This window comes from Centruroides sculpturatus, unplaced genomic scaffold (assembly GCF_000671375.1).
Source record: "Centruroides sculpturatus isolate CEXI.00-Female unplaced genomic scaffold, Cexi_2.0 scaffold1276, whole genome shotgun sequence".
Classification (NCBI taxonomy): Eukaryota; Metazoa; Arthropoda; class Arachnida; order Scorpiones; family Buthidae; genus Centruroides; species Centruroides sculpturatus.
The window spans coordinates 207,746-227,707 of NW_019385425.1; the positions used below are offsets into that span (position 1 = coordinate 207,746).

At 29.0% G+C, this 19,962-nt stretch overlaps 1 protein-coding gene across 1 annotated transcript in view; it reads left to right on the top strand.

The window, feature by feature from the left end:
• The window catches only part of LOC111638861, a gene marked incomplete at its 5' end in the record, with an annotated part of 28,097 nt that extends 12,156 nt beyond the window's left edge, over positions 1-15,941 (top strand). The window contains one exon of the mRNA XM_023384624.1: positions 15,735-15,941. Within this exon, the coding sequence (XP_023240392.1) occupies positions 15,735-15,877 (143 nt within the window). The remainder of the gene's footprint in view (positions 1-15,734) is intronic.
• Between the last annotated feature and the right edge of the window lie 4,021 nt (positions 15,942-19,962).

Sequence of the window (19,962 nt, forward strand, 5' to 3'; positions counted from 1 at the left end):
ATCAGTAATTATTTATTAGAAAACATTAAAATTTAGTATATATTAAATCAAAACTATGGAGTAGGTACGCACAAGTTATGACTCCGACTGATCCATCTCCTCAGTTTATGGTTCTTCCAACTCATTTATATATCACTTTAATAATGATCTATGTAAGCATTCACTCAGATTTTTGATAACTAAGTGTTGATGATGAATGATTAGTGTACAGTGAATACATTTGGCACTGCTTTTTTTTTCAATTTGCAAGAAAACCCTTTAGTGGCTTATCATTGCTGGAACACCATCAATAGCAACTGACAAGATATTGTTTGGAAATTTCTTTTTCTATAAAAAAAATCTTTCACTGCATGAAATATTGATTTAGTATTAATTTGCAAATTTTTAGCAAATAGTAATTCTTATCAATTTTTTTTTCTTTTTTTATGAATCATACATATACTATTAGTAAAGCTTCATTTCCTGGCAAAGATAACTCATCAATCTGTGTAGACAACTGGGTTTTCAACATCTTAAATCATTTCATCTATTCTTGACTGTATTATTGGTCAAAGGAATTTTTTTGATAACATTGGATGCTGGCTTGTAAAGCATCCAATGTTATGTAATAGTGTATATTACTTCACTTCTTGTTGGTATAATTAGTTCATCACTAATTGTATGTGATTTTCCCAATTTAGTACTCTAACAAAATGTAAGAAGCACACATCAAAAGACAAACTAAAATACTAATGAAAGTAATAAACTGGATTTTGTTCTTTTCTCAGCATTAGATACATGTATTTGATAATAAAGTGTCAAATATCAAACTAAATTTATTAAGAAATAATTACTTTGCTTTTTTACAGACACACTACGGTGACATTATTCTCCACTTTACTCAGTTGGGCACACTTGGCAGATTATTCACCCAACTGAATAAAGTGGTGAATAATCTGCCAAGTGTTGAATAATGTCACCGTAGTGTGTCTGCAAAAAAGCAAGGTAAACTACAACACGGTTTCATCAGAATCAAAATAAATAATTACTTTAAAAAAACATTGATATGCAATTAATAATTTTGATTTAGTTTGCCATACTAAATAATTATACTTTATTAACACACCTCTTATTTATTGATTTAACACATGCTTAGAAATAAATGTTAATGGTTAAGTTCTTTTATGATTTTATTCCCTTGTTTTCATTAACATTGCAATAAAAAAAATATGACAAATATGAGGGGCATCCAGAAAATAATGTTTGCATGTAGTGCACTGCACAGATAAATTACAGCCTTCAATTCAAAGTCAGTTTGTTCCGTAATATGTTAGCTTAGCATGTGTAGAGTTTTGATATTGGCAGAAATATTGTTAATGTTTCGCCAAGGGTTCAAAAATCCTGCCAAGTGCAAAGTGTTATTCATTTTTATATGCAAAAACAGTTTGTCCTATAGAAATTCATAAACAAATGGTGGTGATCACATTATGAAGGAATCAAGTGTGGGAAAATGCTGTTAATGTTTAATCAAGGGAGATAATGTGCAACACACTCTATTGCAGTCACTCAAGCTGTGCTTCATAAATTTGGCTTGGATGCTTTCAATCACTCACCATACAGTCCTAGCCTGGCTCCCTGTGACTTTCACTTCTTTCCCAAACCAAGAGAGTTTTTGGGTGGATTTGGAATGGATGAGAGGTGAAAAAAGCTGTCACTAACTGGCCAAAGGAATTGGCAATGGAAATTTATGACAAAGGAATCCAATAACTAGAGTTATGCTATGAAAAATGATTTAATTGTAATGATGACTATGTAGAAAAGTAACTGGTCTTCTACTCTTTTCCTATCATTACCAAGTAATTAAAGTTTTATTATTTTTTTCTTTTTTATAACCAAACATTCTTTTTCTGGATGCTCTTTGTATATTGACTGTACACTTCAAATAGTATTGTCCCAATACAAGCCTGCTATGATTTTATTAGTCAACACTAGAAGACACAAACACATGGTATATATGTAAGAAAAGTATAAAAATATTTGCATATAAATGCTGTTTTATTAAAACAACAACAATACAGTTTGACAGTTTGCTTTGTTTGTGATATTTAATCTATAAAGATCAAAAGTATCAAACATGAATTAAAATTTTTAAATACTTATTGTGATTGTTAACTGCTTGTCACACAATTCAGAAACAATCTAAATTAGATTTCATACATATTGTCTGTTTATACTATTGTATTATAATTAGTCATTACATGCACATGTTCCTGCTGATGCATGCTGGGCTTCCTGATAATGTGCAACATGCTTTCCTGCTTACACTTGCTTGTTAAGATCTGTTGATAGACTTGATCATTGATTGGGCTGCAATTTTTGAAAAAATTGTAGACGTATAAATTCCCACTGTCGTCTGTCTGTCCTTCCTTAATCACAAGAATAGAGTTAGCCAGATGAAAGTTGAGATCAGATATGGAAAGCTTAGATGCAGGAGATTCCAATTAATTATATACAAACTTCTAGTTTGCACTGGAAATCATATTATTTCAATTCAAAAATTTTTTCCCCGAAAGGAGTTAGATGACTATAAATAAGAGACTATCTAGTTATGTCTGCATTTTTCTTGACATTTTACTCTCCCTCTTCCTCCATTTTACTCCCCCTCCCCTCTTTGGACAGCCAACAAAACTCAACCCCCTCAAAATTTTTCTCACTTTATGAATAATAAAATGCGTACACCCATATAAAGTTTAATGAAATAAAATGAATATCTGTTGAAGTTTAACCCCTTTTTGTTCAACTTGTCATAACCCCTCCCTACCTTCCAGTAAAGACTTCATTTATGGACAAAGCCCCTAAGCACAAAAAATATAATATAGATAATGTTTATTTACATGTTATGTATGTTGTAGTTAAATGTCAAAATAATTATATACGTGCAGTATGATGAATATAATCATCAGATCAGTTGTAAGTGTATGTTTGTGTGTAATTTTGTAGAAATTTTGAAACAAGTAAAAAAATGCAGTTTGTTTAATGATGCATTCTCCTTTATATTTACTATGGTTTGCTGTAAAAACATTTCAAAGCCTAATATTTTAATAATGAAACCAAATGATTGCTAGATTTAAATTTGCTTAATTAAATTAAATACAGTAATACCCCGAACTTATGCGATAGGTGGGACTGAGCGATTACAGTGTAATCGAATTCGCGTAAGTCGGGGTATAATTTCACAATTTGTGTAAAATCCAAGTCGGATGTATGTAAGCTAATAAATGTTCTCATTAATCTTATCTCGTCTTTCAATTCGTTCACGGTTACAAGAAATCACCACATAGTCTCTCAAGTCTCGTAGATATAACAAACACAGAAATAAATAACACAAAATAAATTGTAGCTATGCGTCGATTCCGCGTGACATGTCCGAACATATAAACTGAACAATAGTGTGGAGGGAGTGAGTAATCAAGAGTTGTGTGGCGCTCAAACAAAAGGCGAATCGACGAGATTTGAAAATCACGTAACTCCAGGTTCATGTAAGTCAGGGTAGCGCAAGTCGAGGTATTACTGTATGTCTGGAAGTGAGGGATCAGATGTTGGTCCAGATAGCGTAACTGGCAACACAACTGCATGGTAAATGGCAGTTGCAGCTTTGAATCCTACTTCAGGTCGATTCTTTTCTTCCAGAATGTTCTAAATTATTCAATAAATATTAATTTAATTATACTTATTAAATTTAATAAGAGGAAATGCCTAATGCCAATCTCTAGTACCAAATTACTCTGTATTTAGTTATTAATAGTAACGGTAAAGTAGCCTGATTTAAATCCAGCAATCATTTGGTTTCATTGTGATTTGCTGTTTTGGGAGTAGCTTTTTGACTTCTCTATTAAGGAAATTTTTTACCCATTACAAAATTCTGTAGGTTCTGAAACGGATTGTAGTCACCAAAAGTCATTGTGATCATCAGATCAATGAGTAATTTGGGCCATAATTTGTTGCAGCTTTGTTATTGTGAGAAATGCAAAATATTTAATTATTGTTACCAATTGACTACTGATTACTCATGAGATTCACCTTTGAAGTTTGAGAATTTTTTCTACCTTCTGATAGGTGACGATATGTATCTCAAGTTTTTATCCAAGTGTTTTTGTCACACTCAACAGGATGTTTTCTCTATTTCAAAAAAGATATTTTCTATTTTTAGTAAATGTTGTATTTCAGAAATGATGAAAAACTGTTTTTTTTTTTTCAGATTGAATTGTATAAATTCTGTAAACTGTTTTTTAATAAATACACTAAAACCATTGAATAAGAAATAAGCATTGCAGTGTTTAAATTTTCTTCTTAAAAAATGAGTTTATCAAAATTTTGCTCTTACTACACACTGCTTTGTTTAATTTTATGCAAAATTTTTTTGAAACACACTAATTAATCTTATGTTCATGTTTATCTGTAAGCCTGTCAAAGCTCCCTATCTCTAAACTATATTTCTTCACAATGAAATATTTTACAAATTGTACTTGCTATTTCAATTAATAGTTACATGCAAAATGTTAGAGCACACTTTTTTTTGTGTGTATACTGATAATGCTAACTAACTTTTTATATAAAGTAATTAATAATATAGTTGAAAAGAAAAAGAGCTATGTGATTTATTTAAGTCTGTGTTTATTGTTACATATATTTGGAGAAATTATTTACTTCTATTTCATATAGGAAGGTAATTCTGCATATTTTTTAAAATTTTGGTTAAAAATTTTTACTTCTTTAAATTTCAATTATTCCAGAAGCAATGTTTCGTGAATTCTTATTATTTAATGTAGTTTAGACCTATATTTACATCAATTAACATAGTTTATAGATTGTAATAATATTTTGTAGGCATGTGTATTTGCATTGGGCAAACAAACAAGGCACTTACCTCTCATTGGAATTAAGTAAAAAATTTCACAAATTTTAATAGTAAAAGTGAATGATATAAGTAACCTTACATCCTGGACCATGGGGCATTTTGATGCTGTATTCTATAATCTACTTGTGAAAAAACCCCAAAAAATTCAATAAATAAAAAATTTATTGATGTACTTATTTATCAAGCTTTGTCCTCCATGGAAAATTTTCTGCAAATGTCCATGCTTATGGGTTTAGAACCATAAGCAGTTCACTCTAAATTTTAGTTTTTCAGTAATAGAACATTCTTATTATATTCAACTCATTTTATTTGGGACCATAAACAGATATGTAAAATTTCAAATGGTTACATAAAATAGCAAATTTTTGATTGGTCCAATTTTCAAATCCCGTTTCTTGAAGAAAAAGATGATTTCACAGTTAACCACATATGGTTCTCTATATCCACATTCTGTAAAGCATTACAAAAAATATTAGAGTAATTTTTACTAAATTTAGTATTTATTTTAAAACATGAGAGAAAAGGGATGTATTATTATTATTATTTTAGCCTTTAAGTCAATTTAAATCATTTTATGAAATTTATAATGGGAAGCTATTCATTAATTTATGACTAATTTAGTTTCTTAAAAGAAAAACATTACTATTTCACATATGGACATTGCTTTATAAAAAATAATTGGATTAAATTATTCTTACTAGTAAACATGGTTGATCTATTTTAAGTTTAACAGCTTAATATTAGATAGATATAGCTATTATTGGGCTACAATTTGAAAAAATTGTAGACCTTTAAATTTCTGCTGTTGTCTGTTTGTCTGTCCTTCGTTAATCTTGAGAATGGAGTTACATAGATGAAAGCCAAGACCAGATATGGAAAGATTAGGGACAGAAGGCTCCAATTAACTATATATGAATTTTCGATGCAAACTGGAAGTCACGTTATTTCAATTCAAAAATTTCCCCTGAAAGGAGTTAGAAAATAGATGACAGGCGTGACTCAATTGCTAACAGGAAAGTATGATGTACAGGAGCAAGATAGTACTAATTTGAGATGGAGAGCATATATTTTAAACAAATTATAAAAATAATGATTAAAAATTACAGCCCGGCAATTTTTAATTGTCAAATTAAATGTTTCTACGATAGAAACTTCAAACTGATAATGAAAGAAATTTAACATATTAGAACTTCAATGATGATACGTGTATGGATTTTAATGACTATACTCCTACATTTAAATGGTAATTTAAAATTTAATATCCATTGATTTATTCATGAAAACAATTTTTTATATTCCAGTGTAATTACATAAAGAATTTTTCAAATTAATTTTATGTCGAATAAATCAAATTAGAGCAGATCATTAAAAAATTTAATTATTTTAAATAATATAGTAGAATATTGAATTTAGCCTACACTAACAAATTTTCCTTTGCGTTATTCGCTCTCAAATAACTTCAAAAAAAATCAAAATTTTCATTTATTTCAATCTTTTAAGATATTCGTCTGAAATAGACATAGATAAACATTGATGCTATCTTTTATTTTATAAAGAAAAACTTCTGTTATTACTTATGATGATGCTTGTTTAACATTTCTATCCACACATATGAATTAACGAAAGCTTTCAAAATAAATCCAAAGTTATAGATTTATCGGGAACACTAAAATTGGATGTAAGAGTTATATTACGTATACAATAAAACTCTTACATGGTAGTTACTATGAGACATTACATAATGTAGTCACGCTATCACTGTTAATTGGAAATTAATGGAAATCAATTAAAAAATCGATAATAGCCTATCTTTTATAGTTGCATGTTTTGTCATCGTATTCAAAATTTCAAATGTTTTACCGAACAAAATAAGCTGATAATTATTTAAACAGGAGCATTTAACTTCAAACATAAATATAAACGTATGAAGTTGATCTGCTTTATTGGGCTGTAATTTGAAAAAAAAAAAATTGTAGGACTATAAATTTCCACTGCCATCCGCTGTTTGTCTCTTTCCTTAATCTCGAATATGGTGTTAGATAACTGAAATTCAAGACCAGATATGGAAAACTTAGGGGAAGGAGGTCCTGATTAACTATATACGAACTTCCGACGTAAACCGGATGTCACGTTATTTCAATTGAAAAATTTCCCCTAAAAGGTGCTAGATAGATGACCGGCAAGACACTATTGCTAGCGGGAAAAGTATGATGTACAGGGGCACGATACTACAGTACTAATTTAAGATGGAGAGCGAATATTTTAAATTAAATTAAAAATTGCACCCCGAATTTGTGACCATGTCACAATAAATAATTGCTTGTTATTATTAAATTATTTTTAGACGTATATTTAAAAATATTATTTTTTTTACTCTCATATTAACTATATTCGTAACTAAAATAATACATTACGTTTACATAAAATTCAGTTTTAGAAATTTAAAATGAATGATAATTGCGATAGCTTTATGTAAAGCATATCATATTAATCGCTTTAGCAAAGCTGTGACTTTGTTTGGCTCGTCATAATAGAATAAAAAGAGTTAATGCATGTGTAAATTAACTCCGTTTAAGTCAGGTGGTGCATTTATGGCTTTTGGCAATAGTTATCAGTTTTATTCTGTTCAGTTTATCATGGTGGTCGTCTTTTGCAATACGCAGTAAGGCTGTTGAGGATCTTCGCTCCAAGCTGATTCCAATCTTCATAATTTATCATGGATAATTTGAGGGGACTTCATTCCCTATATCTTACTCATGCTGAGTGTCAAGGTTAATACTTATTGAGCGTAATTGTGCAACCACACAGTCTTGATGCGTTAATTAAATGATCATTAAATCTGGATTGGATTGAAATTGTGTTACAAGTCACCTGTGAATGAAGTCATATATAAAATAAATGATAAAACTGTAATAAGGAGCAACTATTTATTCTGAAATCGTCGCAATGCCAGGCTGCAATTTTTAATATTTTTAAAAAATTGATTTAATTTAAAATATATGCTCTCCATTTTAAATTAGTAAGTTTTGCCCCTGTACACCATACTTTTCCTTTAACAATAGTCATGCCATCATCTAGCTCTATGGGGGAAAATTTTTGAATTGAAATAACGTGACCCTGTTTGCATCGAAATTTCGTACACAGTTAATCGGGACCTTCTGCCCCTAATCTTTTCATATCTGGTCTCGGCTTTCATCTAACTCCATTTTCGAGATTAAGGATAGACAGGTAGACGGACGACAGTGGGAATTTATAGGTCTACAATTTTTCAAATTGCATCCCAATAAAATATAGGATGCGGCAAGACAATTGGCGTGTTTCCGTATTTTAAATCGCAAAATTTTCTAAAAATAATATAGTTTAAGAATGTTTTAAAATTTGATGGTAAACATTGACTAAACCTAAAATAATATTTTTAGTTATTTCTCATCATCAAGGATCATGTTACGATTATGAAAGGTAACATTTTTCTTTTGCTGGATACTGCATGGAGTATATGAAGTTGTCTCGTATGCTAATTAGCATTTTTACTTTCCCGGCTGTTATACAGGAAATTCAAAATTAGGTATACAGTTGTTATTATGGAAAAACATACAGGGAGAAAATAGAAGAAAAACATTTTTATGTACAAATTAAATCACAAATAAGGAAAACGAACTGATAAAAGATAATAAAAATAATAATAATGAACACCAAACATTTGTATTTCTGAGATTCTCAACTGTATACCTACTTTAGCACCTCCCCTGTACATAACAGTGGAAAAGGATAGCGATAGGTTAAAAAAATGACATTCCCAGAGTTTTATGTTTTTAGATTCGGGACCTTGAAACACCGAAAAATGCAAAAAAAGGGAGTAATTTCTGTATGTATGTATGTTAGTGTGGGGGGGGCACGATTTTGTTCACCCTATTTGAAGCTTAATAACACCTGTGCTTTTTGTCGAAAATTTCTGAAATTTTGCAGGGAGGTTTATCGGGGGATTAATGCCATTTCATTTTGGCGATTAAAGGAGGAGGGGATGGGTAGATAATGAGGGTTGTGTGTATCTCCATAGGGTCGGACTTAATGAACATTTTACTTGTTGTTCGCATTTAAAAATTTTTTATAAAACTTATCCCTACCCTCAAAATTAAAATTTTTGCCATTTTTTATAATAGTTAAAAATATAAAAAGTTTTTAATAATAAAATATCGTAACAGATCGCGTCACACACAGTTTTAAATGTTGCCGGAAAGTTAAGCAACTCTTTGTTGGATTTTTTTAACTTGTTTTTTTGTGTGGAAAATGCTTAAGTATTATTGAACTTATTAACTTTTTCAAGATGAATGTGTAATTTGTTAAAAATGCCGTACAACTATTTTTTTCTTTTAAAGCTCGAGGAGTTATTCAAACTGACACTTAATTTGCATGGTAATTATAAAACTGTGATAATGCATTAATTTTTGCTTTATAATTCCGTTATTATCTTATTTCAGCGAATTTTTCTATCGATATTTCTGTGCCGAATAAATTGGAAGAAAATTCACTTAGGCAAATTTTAAACTTAAAAATTGTAGCATATTATTTGATATATTTAGTTTACTTTTATCATCGAAATCGATAATTTTCAGATGAGACGGCCTCAAATTTTGTGAATCTAAAAACCCACTTTTGTCTTGTATCCATATATCAAGCGACGATAGTATAATCGGGAAAACAAAAATTAAATGTTCATAACACTTACTAAAACACCTTTTCTTGCAGCCGACGCTTTATTATAACGACTTTCAAACGTTTTCGATCTTATTAAAAGACCTTTCTCAAGAAAATAAAATTAACTAAGTAACAAAATAAACGACATAATCGTAAATCGAACGCTTAGTACGAATAACTGTTTTTTAAATCTTTCGAACTCGCTTATAAGCGAGTTCGAAAGATTTAAAAAACAGTTATTAATTTTATTTTCTTGAGAAAGGTCTTTTAATAAGATCGAAAACGTTTGAAAGTCGTTATAATAAAGCGTCGGCTGCAAGAAAAGGTGTTTTAGTAAGTGTTTTGATATTATGCAGTCTAGAAAGAATTAAATGTTCATGCAGTCAAATACAAAGCACTGAAATTAGTTAAATTTATTAACAGCTATCAAGTGTTATAATATTAAATTCTGCAATTTAAAAATGCTACGCAATTTTCGATTTACCGTTTATAAAGACACTTGAATAAAAAGTATCTTATTATAGAATTTTATTGCATATACATTGCTATTTAAATTTATATATATTATAAAGTAAAGTAAATTTTGAAAATTTTATAAAAATGTTTTTAAAATAAAAAAAAGGAGAGAAAAGAATCCTATACAATTTAGAGTAGTTCGTGCCAACATTTTTCCTTATTTCTCTCCCACGTTGGTCGATCCCGTTGTGGGTCAGGTCCTCCTTAATGGACTAAATTGAGGCTGACCGTAGTTCGAAAAGAGCTAAATCTTTTATAAGAAACAATTGTCGTCTAAACAGGTAGCTTCAGATTATATTTCATCCGCATCTTTTTACTTCTTTTAAAGGTCAAAAATTAATTTGATAAAACTTACACATGCAAATGTAATAAATTTTCTAGCGTTTTAGTATTTAATTTTCGATTTGGCATTGTATTTAAAAAAAATATGATTATAATAAAACCTTTGTAAGTCGGACTGGCACGTTACTGAATATTTTTTCTGGTTTGAAGGTTTCCGTTTTGAACAGGTTTTACTGTGTTATGTTTTAAGTAATGTTTCTGAAATAAAGAGTTATTAATAAAGAGATATTTTATTATTCTTCCTCAAATTTAACGTCAGCTAAAACGATATTAGTTTAAGATTATAGAAACCATTGAAGTGTTATGCTGCATTAAAATGAAAAGGAACTTTCGAATTTAATACATTTCGAAAAATTCACGCATCGTATAAAAATTAGACGACAAAGATAATCATGGATATTATCTTTGACTTAAGGATCAAATTTATATTTATGAAAATATAATTTTCATCCTCGAATTTTTTGCTGTGTATAAAAAGACACTTGAATCATGATACGTAAGTTTGTAACTATCACGAACAGGTTCAAAGATTTTTAGTAAGACGCCCTGTTTATATGAGAAGCATAAATTATTTCCTGTGAGAAAAGATCTACTTTCGTGGTGGGAAAAGATTCATGGGAACTGTGGCATTTTGTGTAAATCTTCTTTGTCCTTCTCTTTACTTGAAGGTTCGTGTAAATTGATTTTTTTGTTTGTTGTAAATTAAAAAAAAATCTTTAATCGTGTTTTACCTCCACTCAAATCAATATATTTCCATAAATCGGAGCAATAGTATTATTAATCTTCTTAAAAATCATTCTAGTATTGACTTAGTTATCTTTTACGTTAGAGGTTTAGATAGAGAAATTAGAATAATTGTGCGGGAGTGGCCTATAGGAAATTTTCCCGAAACATTATCATTACAATTCATTAATGTTCTTACGGTGTGCAAACACGAAAGCCTGCTTGACCAGCGAGTATTAGACATTGAATTCTGACTTCTTGAAAATAATTTAAGTCTGTATACTGTATATAGTGTCGGAACGTTTATTATATGGAAAATTTTTAATTTACTTATACAATATGTATAGCATTTTTCACTGTTTAGCCTAGATATAAAATTAAGCTTTTTTAATAAATGTAACCAGTATTAGAAAATTAAATACAATTCCATAAAATTGATAAAATTATTTTAATTAGTCCAATTTAAAATGTGATAATAGCAAATATCTATGCTATAAATGGAAATGCCTAACACGTTGCCAGATCGAATATTCGAATGTTTGATCTGGAAAAGAACTTTGATTTCTAAATCTTTAGCAAATGAGCATCGTTGACAACTTCTTGAGTTTCTTATAATTCGACAGTAGTATGTTATATTTCTTGTGTAGACATAAGAATAAGCGGGCTCGACTGTACGTATTTAAGAGAGCATCATCAGGATAAATGCATTACGCTCCTTTATCAGAAGTAACGAGATCACTCAAAGGACTGTTAATGATATTGGATTTTCTCCACTTTTTCATGTCTCTAAGATGCTCTATGTAACTTATAACACACTTGGAAATGTTAAAAATTCATTATCACATAATTTTACTGTACTTACACATTGGTTTCCGTTGTTATTTCATCGATTTTATTGTTCTATCGAATAATTAAGTGAATACAGTATATGTCACTTCCCGAAAATACAGTAGGAAATCTAGTTGAAAATGTGAACGTCCTCGCTCCAAAATTTCTAAATGTTCTCTAATGGGACATAAAATATAAAAACAAATAAGTAAAGTCGCGTGACCTACAAAATCTTATCGCTAATCACTTCTTGCCTTATCCCCTCGAGATGAGGATGTATGTCATGTGCGCTGTTTGTTCATAAATATATTTGGGCTGCAATTTGAAAAAATCGTAGACCTATAAATTCCTACGGTCTTTCCTTAATCTCGACAACGGAGTTATCTATATGAAAGATGAAACTTGATATGGAAACCTTAGGGGCAGGAGGCCCGATTAACTATATACGAACTTCCAATGCAAACCAGAAATTATTTGAATTCAAAAATTTTCTCCCGAAAAGTGTTAATGATCGGCATGACTCCATTGTTAAAGGAAAAGTATGATGTACAGGGGTAAGCCACTACTAATTTTGAGATGGAGAGCATATGTTTTCAATTAATTTATGACGCCTTTTTAAATATGTCATTGCTTTTCATGTGTATCCAATAAAACTTGTTTATGATGATTCTGTAAGAAATGTTTAGTAGAAAACTGGCTAATGGAAGGTTTCATCAAATTTCCACATAACTTACACCTACACCATAGTGTTGAGAGCCCTGTCGCCATGTGTCCTGAGAGGTGATGTACAGTACTGTAAGATTAGATACCCTTATAAATCTTTAGAATAGTGTTCCCTTGTGCGGACTGCTACGTTAAAACTTCGGTCTACATGCTTGTTTAAATGGATTGCTGTGTTAATGGGTGTGGCTAGTATAATACGTCGGGAACATAGGAGAGTGCTCTTATCCGATGCTTTGTTAAGTGGACTCGACTGTATAAATTCATTCAGAATGTGTAGCATCTATATATAAACATGACATTAAAATGTTTTCGGTGAATTTGTGGAATAAAACTTTTAAATATTTATTGTAATATTATAAAATTCTTTTATCACATAAATTGTAACGGTATGTTGTTATAATAATTTAAAACTGAAATAAAAATACTCTATTTTTCGCTTATTTTAATTCGGTTTTATCGTTAAAAATATGAATGCTATTAAATAAATGTTTTAATAAAATTATAGAATTCTATATTTCATATCGTTTCTCCGAATTATTATATCAAATTGTTGTGATGGATAGAATAATGAAGGAGAAATTTGCATACAAAACGAGAATTCCCTTTCGAATTGAAATTTAATTTCGTATTCCTGGTCAATTATTATTTACTTTGTAATTAGTATTGTTAATTGAATGGAAAATATTTCCTAGAAAAAGAACTAAATTCGATTTTACTTATATACACAAGTTTGTATTTTAAGTAACGCTATTATATGTCAGTTGTCACTAGCTTTATAGAAAAAGATTTCTGGATTTGTCAAAACTTGAAATATCAAATAACATTTATCAAAATTTGCTTTTTACAAGATTATTCTTTTATCAACATATCACTGGTGTTACTTTAAAAAATCGGTTTACTTTTAAATAAAAATTCTCTCCGCCTTGTAAGCATTAAAAGAGCCTTTACAGCAAGCTCATTTTGGTGCGGCCCAGTGGTGCATTATAACTTCATGGGACCCAGGCGAATTTGAATTAGGAAGCCCCATGTACAGTATTGTAAGGCATTTTTCTTCGGAATGTGTTAGGGGAAATATTTTGATTTGGAACCCCAATGTTGGTGGGGTTGCCCTTTTTGTCTATAAGATAACGTGCCACTGATGGGGCCGTGTAATGAGGGACAGAATCCACATATCCTGACGGACCATCCCCGAAAACTTCCTGGGGTGACCCTGGGGGCCCCATACCAGTATGCCGCCACCTATCTTCTCGGCCATACGGATTTACTGAAAATATAATTTGAACGTGCAAAAACGTGCAGTTTGTGTGAAATTGTGCTGAAGTAGTCACGTTTGCATACAGTATTATAAAGTTATAGGCTATATATCACTTCTATATTGCATGAAAATAATTAAATACTTGCAGTATTATCAAATACAACTTTACTATTCATGATGTTTCTTATGTTAAGTTTACACAATAGTAACTGATCAGTTGCAGTCATGTCTGATTTTAAATATAATCTATAATAAACACTACAACAATAGGTTAACTGCTGTTAAAGCATTTTATTGTAAAGCGATGAAAGAACTCTTAAGAATATTAAATATTTACTTCTGAATAAAATCTGATATTTTAAATTGAGAATGCTTTTAGTTGTCTACACATTTTACCGAATTTATATTCGGATCAATCATACTTAATGAAGCATTTTATTTCGTGTTGAAGTTGAACGAATGTTTTCCTTTCTTAAAAAATTCAATATAATGTAATAGTATATTAAGTTTATATATGCATGCATGCAAAATACATTATAATAAATACGTATATAAATTAACATGCAGTTTAATTTTTTGAATTAATCGTAATTACTATTGATTTACCGCTAATGTTAATTCGCTGCTGCTTCCTTTTATGCTAATATTAAATAAGAAAATAGCGAATTGATAGTCTCAAACTATTAATTAAAATTCGTCCGGCTAATAATAATGTAATCAGTTATAATTAGGAAAAAATAGTAAAGGTTGCATCATTATTTACGTTGATTTAATACGGAATTCAGTTTGATGTGTTTTATTAAAACAATAGACTAAAACGATAAAGGAATGTGACGCAAACCTTGTTAGAGTGGAAGGCACGTATTTCGTTCAGATATTTGTGTTTTATTTTCGTTTGTATTGCAGTAAATAAATAGTTCAGCTTTGTATCGTCGAGACGCAGCCTATCGATTTATGACGTAAAGCAAATCTCTCTCCTTCCTGGCAAAGCGGGATGTAGGCAACTGTTATAAGCTTTCTCCCTGTTGGATGCGACTATGTTTTGTCTCGTTTCCGCTATTGTTTTTTTAAACAGTTTCCTTTTGTTTAGGTAACCTTATCCGTCCATTCTGAGGTAAGATTAGTGCCAAGAATTCTTACATATGGATATAATAACTATAAAATTCTACCGTTCCATTGTGTATACATGCCGTGTCGAAGATAGCATCTTTATGCAGTTGTCTCGAAGACATTTGTGTACATTATACTAGCTTACATGTATTTTTTTAAGTGAAATAAATGTAAAATGTGATTCCTAAGATGATTTTATATTTTATTTATACGCTTCCGCAATGCAGTTCTCTCGTTTTATTACGGATTATTAATAATTTAATTCTTAAAATAGTTTCTCTTGCAAAAATTCGTTGGGACGTCGAAAAATTCCGATGACGCAGCTTTCAATCATTGATTACGTTCAAAATTTACGATGATTTCTGAAGCAGGTGGTGATAAAATGTTCACGAGAGAACGGTCTTCTCGAATATTATTAATTGATGACGAATTTCCAATGCATTTTACTTTCTTAGACCGACGACAGTTCCTGCCTAGCTTTTAGTATTGACCGGTTTGTGTCGATGACCTACAAAATGGTGGTTGACGCTCCTCCACATCCTCTGTACGCAGTAGATAATCTTGTTCTCGATGTGCCTTGTAAAAAAATAATCTAGGTTTAAAGCAATGCACAATTGTGCATTAATGTTTGGTATTTACTTGTAGGTTACGAAAACGAAGACTGGTTTATTCAGACTCCTGTTCTTCCAGTCGACGAGGACCTTGATCTGAGTCCTGACGTTATCGAAGAGACGTTGAGATACTTCGGTAAGAATGCATGTTTTTATATCTTATTTAATAAACAATGATATATATATATATTAACGCATTAAATTTTTATATTTCTCTATAAAACTTCATTATTGCATTAATTTTATATCGTAAAATTCACTGTGGGAAAAGTAAAATTTATAACGGATTACTCGATTTATATACGAAAATATATAAAAATTTGGCAAATTTTATTAATAGATTAAAATTTCGGATGTTAAATTTTTATTTTACGTATATGAATTTTATATGTAGTCATGCAACGAATATATATAAAATTTATTATATAGTATATAAATATATTAAATGAAATAGTTTTAAAAATCTAGTGATTTGTTATTTTTCAATAATTAATAATAATGGCTTTAATTTTATCATCTTTTAAGAATCTCTGATGCATAATTGAGTTTTAATTATATATAATTTTCTTATTGTTTAAACTGCAGCTTTATGTTAAACCAAACTTGAGCAGACCAGACTTTGTTTTTATTTAAAACACAAATATACACCCCACACACAATCCAAAAATTATTTGCATTTCCTTACAAGAATCAAGAATCTTGTTATATAATTGCATACTTTCAGCTTTTATTTTTTTATTTAAATCTGGTTATCTTCCTTGAACCTCATAACACAATGGGATACATTGCAACCTTCAAAATTTCCTTCTGTTACAAGACTATCAGAGTCCAATTTTTCTATAAACATATGTTTTCAAATACTTTTTTAATATTTCCATTTAAACCCAATTTTCAGTATATCAGTAATATATTGTAATATATCATCAAAATTATTTATTAAATTAATAAATTAATTGATTATTACAGTTATATGAATTTGTGCAAAACTATACCTTTTTAACAGTAACGCTTTCCACAGATGGTTTTATTTGATAATGAAATTGTAAGTGTTCAGATGATGATAAAATATACAATATAATTAAAACATTAATTGCAATAAAGTGTTGTTAAATGTTTATTTCTTGAGTAAAATTCAAAAATTTCTTAAAAATTTTTAATTATTTCCCAATAATAAAAAAATATCTTACTTCATAATAAAAATTTTAATGTAAAGAAAATTATAATTTACCCAAATTATTTGACTTAATTTTTGTTTAAATTTAATGAGCAGTTGATTCTTAACAACGTAGGATTATTTTATATAATAATAAATGAATTTTTTTTTCCTTAAATTCGATAAAACTATTTAAAAAATGGTCTTATTAGAAACGTATGAATGAATGCAATATTTTCTATTCTTAAGTCGTAGCTAGAAAAACTAGTATTGTTAACTTTTTATTGAATCACTCTTATGGGACTAATTACCATATACACGTGAATAATAATTATATATAAAGTAACATATAAAATCACTTTATAAATAACATTTTTAATAATTTCAGTAACAGTATATTTAGAATTAAATATTAAACTTTTAAATATAACGTTCAGTATATAATATATACAAATGATTAAAAACAGGTTAAAATATTTGTCAGCAAATTTTTTTTTTCAAGGTAATCATTAATAATCTTTCTAAAATTTCTATAGATGCCTTTCTCTTAATTTATTCATTTAGAATAAATGAACTTTAATTACAATAAATGCTAGTAATGGAAGCTCTAAACGTTTCTCTGCAATTATCTTTCATATAAACAGTTAAAACTAATTTCTACTCAGTTAAGTTTTGGATATTTCTATGCTATAAACATAATTTACGATTCATTTAAGGACTATATTACGTATGTATTTGAATCTTAAGAAATTTATGTTAATTTTTCTATTTTTTAGGTAGATTATTATGTTTTTGTAATTATTTGAATTTTCAACGTCATTATTTTAAGTACTTTTAATCTCAATACTAAGACATCACAATGGCAAGGTTAACATGTTTTTAAATCATCACTGTTTTGATTTGAAATGTGAAATATTTTGCTTAATGTTTGTACATTTGTCATAAAATAAACCTGCAATAAATTTCAAGATTATTAAAATAAATAGATTGTGTGATGTTTTTGTACACACTCCAACAGAATCTATTAAATAATTTAAGCTTGAATTATAGAAGTTAGTTAAAAGTTTTCAAGATTCTAGCATTGAATGAAACTTCGTGTTTGGTGCTAGAACCTTGAGAAAGAAAAAAGCTTTATAGAAAACTGGAAGGCTTCGAAATAGAATCCATTTTGTTGCATTTAATGTTCTAAAAAATCTGTAATTAGGTAAACGGAAGCCATTTTCAATATTTCATCTGTTTGTCTGAAAGTGCTTAACATATTTTCAGCATATTAATACAGTAATTGCTTATTGTAGGTGATGTTAAGTGAACCAATTTACTTTTCTGTTAACATTTCACTATACAGAGATGTCTGTGAGTTTATAAAAACAAAATGTTTCAACTGTAAACATATTTTATGTAGAAATTTCATTAAATATCATTCACAAAAGCAAGAATTCAGCTTGTAGATTAAAAAGAAAACAAGTTCCATTTCTTCTTCCGTTTCCAAATCCGTTCTTTTAACATGAAGATGGTTGCTCAAGGCAATTGAAAATGTTTGTTTTCCTTTCACTTTTTATGTATGAGCCGGATTTTTTGTTTTGTGAGTGATATTTATATTTTTCATTCATTATACCGTATGTTTATTACCTAGAAATTACATTGTTTCGTCGTCGAGTGTGAAGATTTTGTTTATTTACAAGAAATGTTTGTAGGAATTTTCCGAGAATATTTTTTGTTTTATATAAAATAATTGACTAGACTGCAATTTCGGTTACTTTGATATTTTTCCTTAATTTCATATATTTCTTTACAAATTTGCATTTTCCTCTACGAAAATAATTAACAAGAGCAATAAAATATTTTTAAAATGTCCATTATTAAGTTAATATGAATTAATCATAAAATAATTTTTCTGACGATTTCGTATAAATTTTTATTTCACGAAAAGGATTGCGTTAAATATATTCTCAATAAATTCAGTTTTATAAGATATTTTGTTAAATGGTATCTGAAAGATAATTCATAAAACTGTTAAAATTATATTTAATGTATAAATGATAAAATTTACTTGTAGATTCTGCGGTATGAAATCTTATTCGAATTTAATCGTGCTTTCGTAATTATTTTTTCATGGATACTTCTATTCAGACTGCCGAATCCGAAAATTAGTTCGAATTTGCTCTTTAAACATAACTTATTTAATTGTGGATCAGGTTGCTTCCCTTAATAAGCACAATTAAACTCATTAAGGCCATTGTTAATTCTGCTCTCCTGTCAAAAATAAGATCGCATATTCATTCATTTTAATCTTTCATTAAGGAAATTTTCACCTTAGATTTCAGTTATTAAAATATAAAATAGTATATAATATAAAATTATCCGTTTTAGTAATAAATTAGGAAATTATTTTGCCAAGTTTGCTCGAAAGTTGAGTTTATAATAGAACGAATTAAATATTTCATTTGGAGGTGATTTAGAAATAATTCTTTTAAATGTTTATATTAAAGTCGAGCTTACTTTCATATTATATCACACCAGGAAGTAAATTCAATTGACTTGTGCTATTTCTGTATTAAACTGTTCCAAGGAGTTATTTTGGCAATAGAACAAGGACTCTAATTTTCAAGTCCTTGTCAACTTTAATGTTAACTTAGTAAATAGCTAAAAATATATCTTTGTGGTGTTGGCTTTGTCATTAATATGACGTTGACATTTGTTGCAATACTGTAGCAATTCTCATCCCGTCTTAGAGAATTATGAATTAAGCTTGTTTATATTTTTTAAATGAGAGTTTTAAAGATAGAAAAATAAACTCAAGTGTTTTTGTATTTGTTACTATTGTAACCTAACCTAACCTTAAAAATTCATTATAATAATTGAAAAGAATTTAGTATGATTTTCATCATCATATTCAAAATATGTTTGATTACAATATGCTGTAAATATGGATATTGCATAATATATTCTATTTTGATTTCTTAACAATAAATACTAATTGGTACAAGAGGAAAGGAGGACTAGACGAGGTATTGAAGTAAGACAAGTCATCTATTGTACAAAATAAAATACCGCATCCTTAAAGGAAAACCCGCAATTAATCTTTCCTCTTAAAATCTGGAATAGGTAT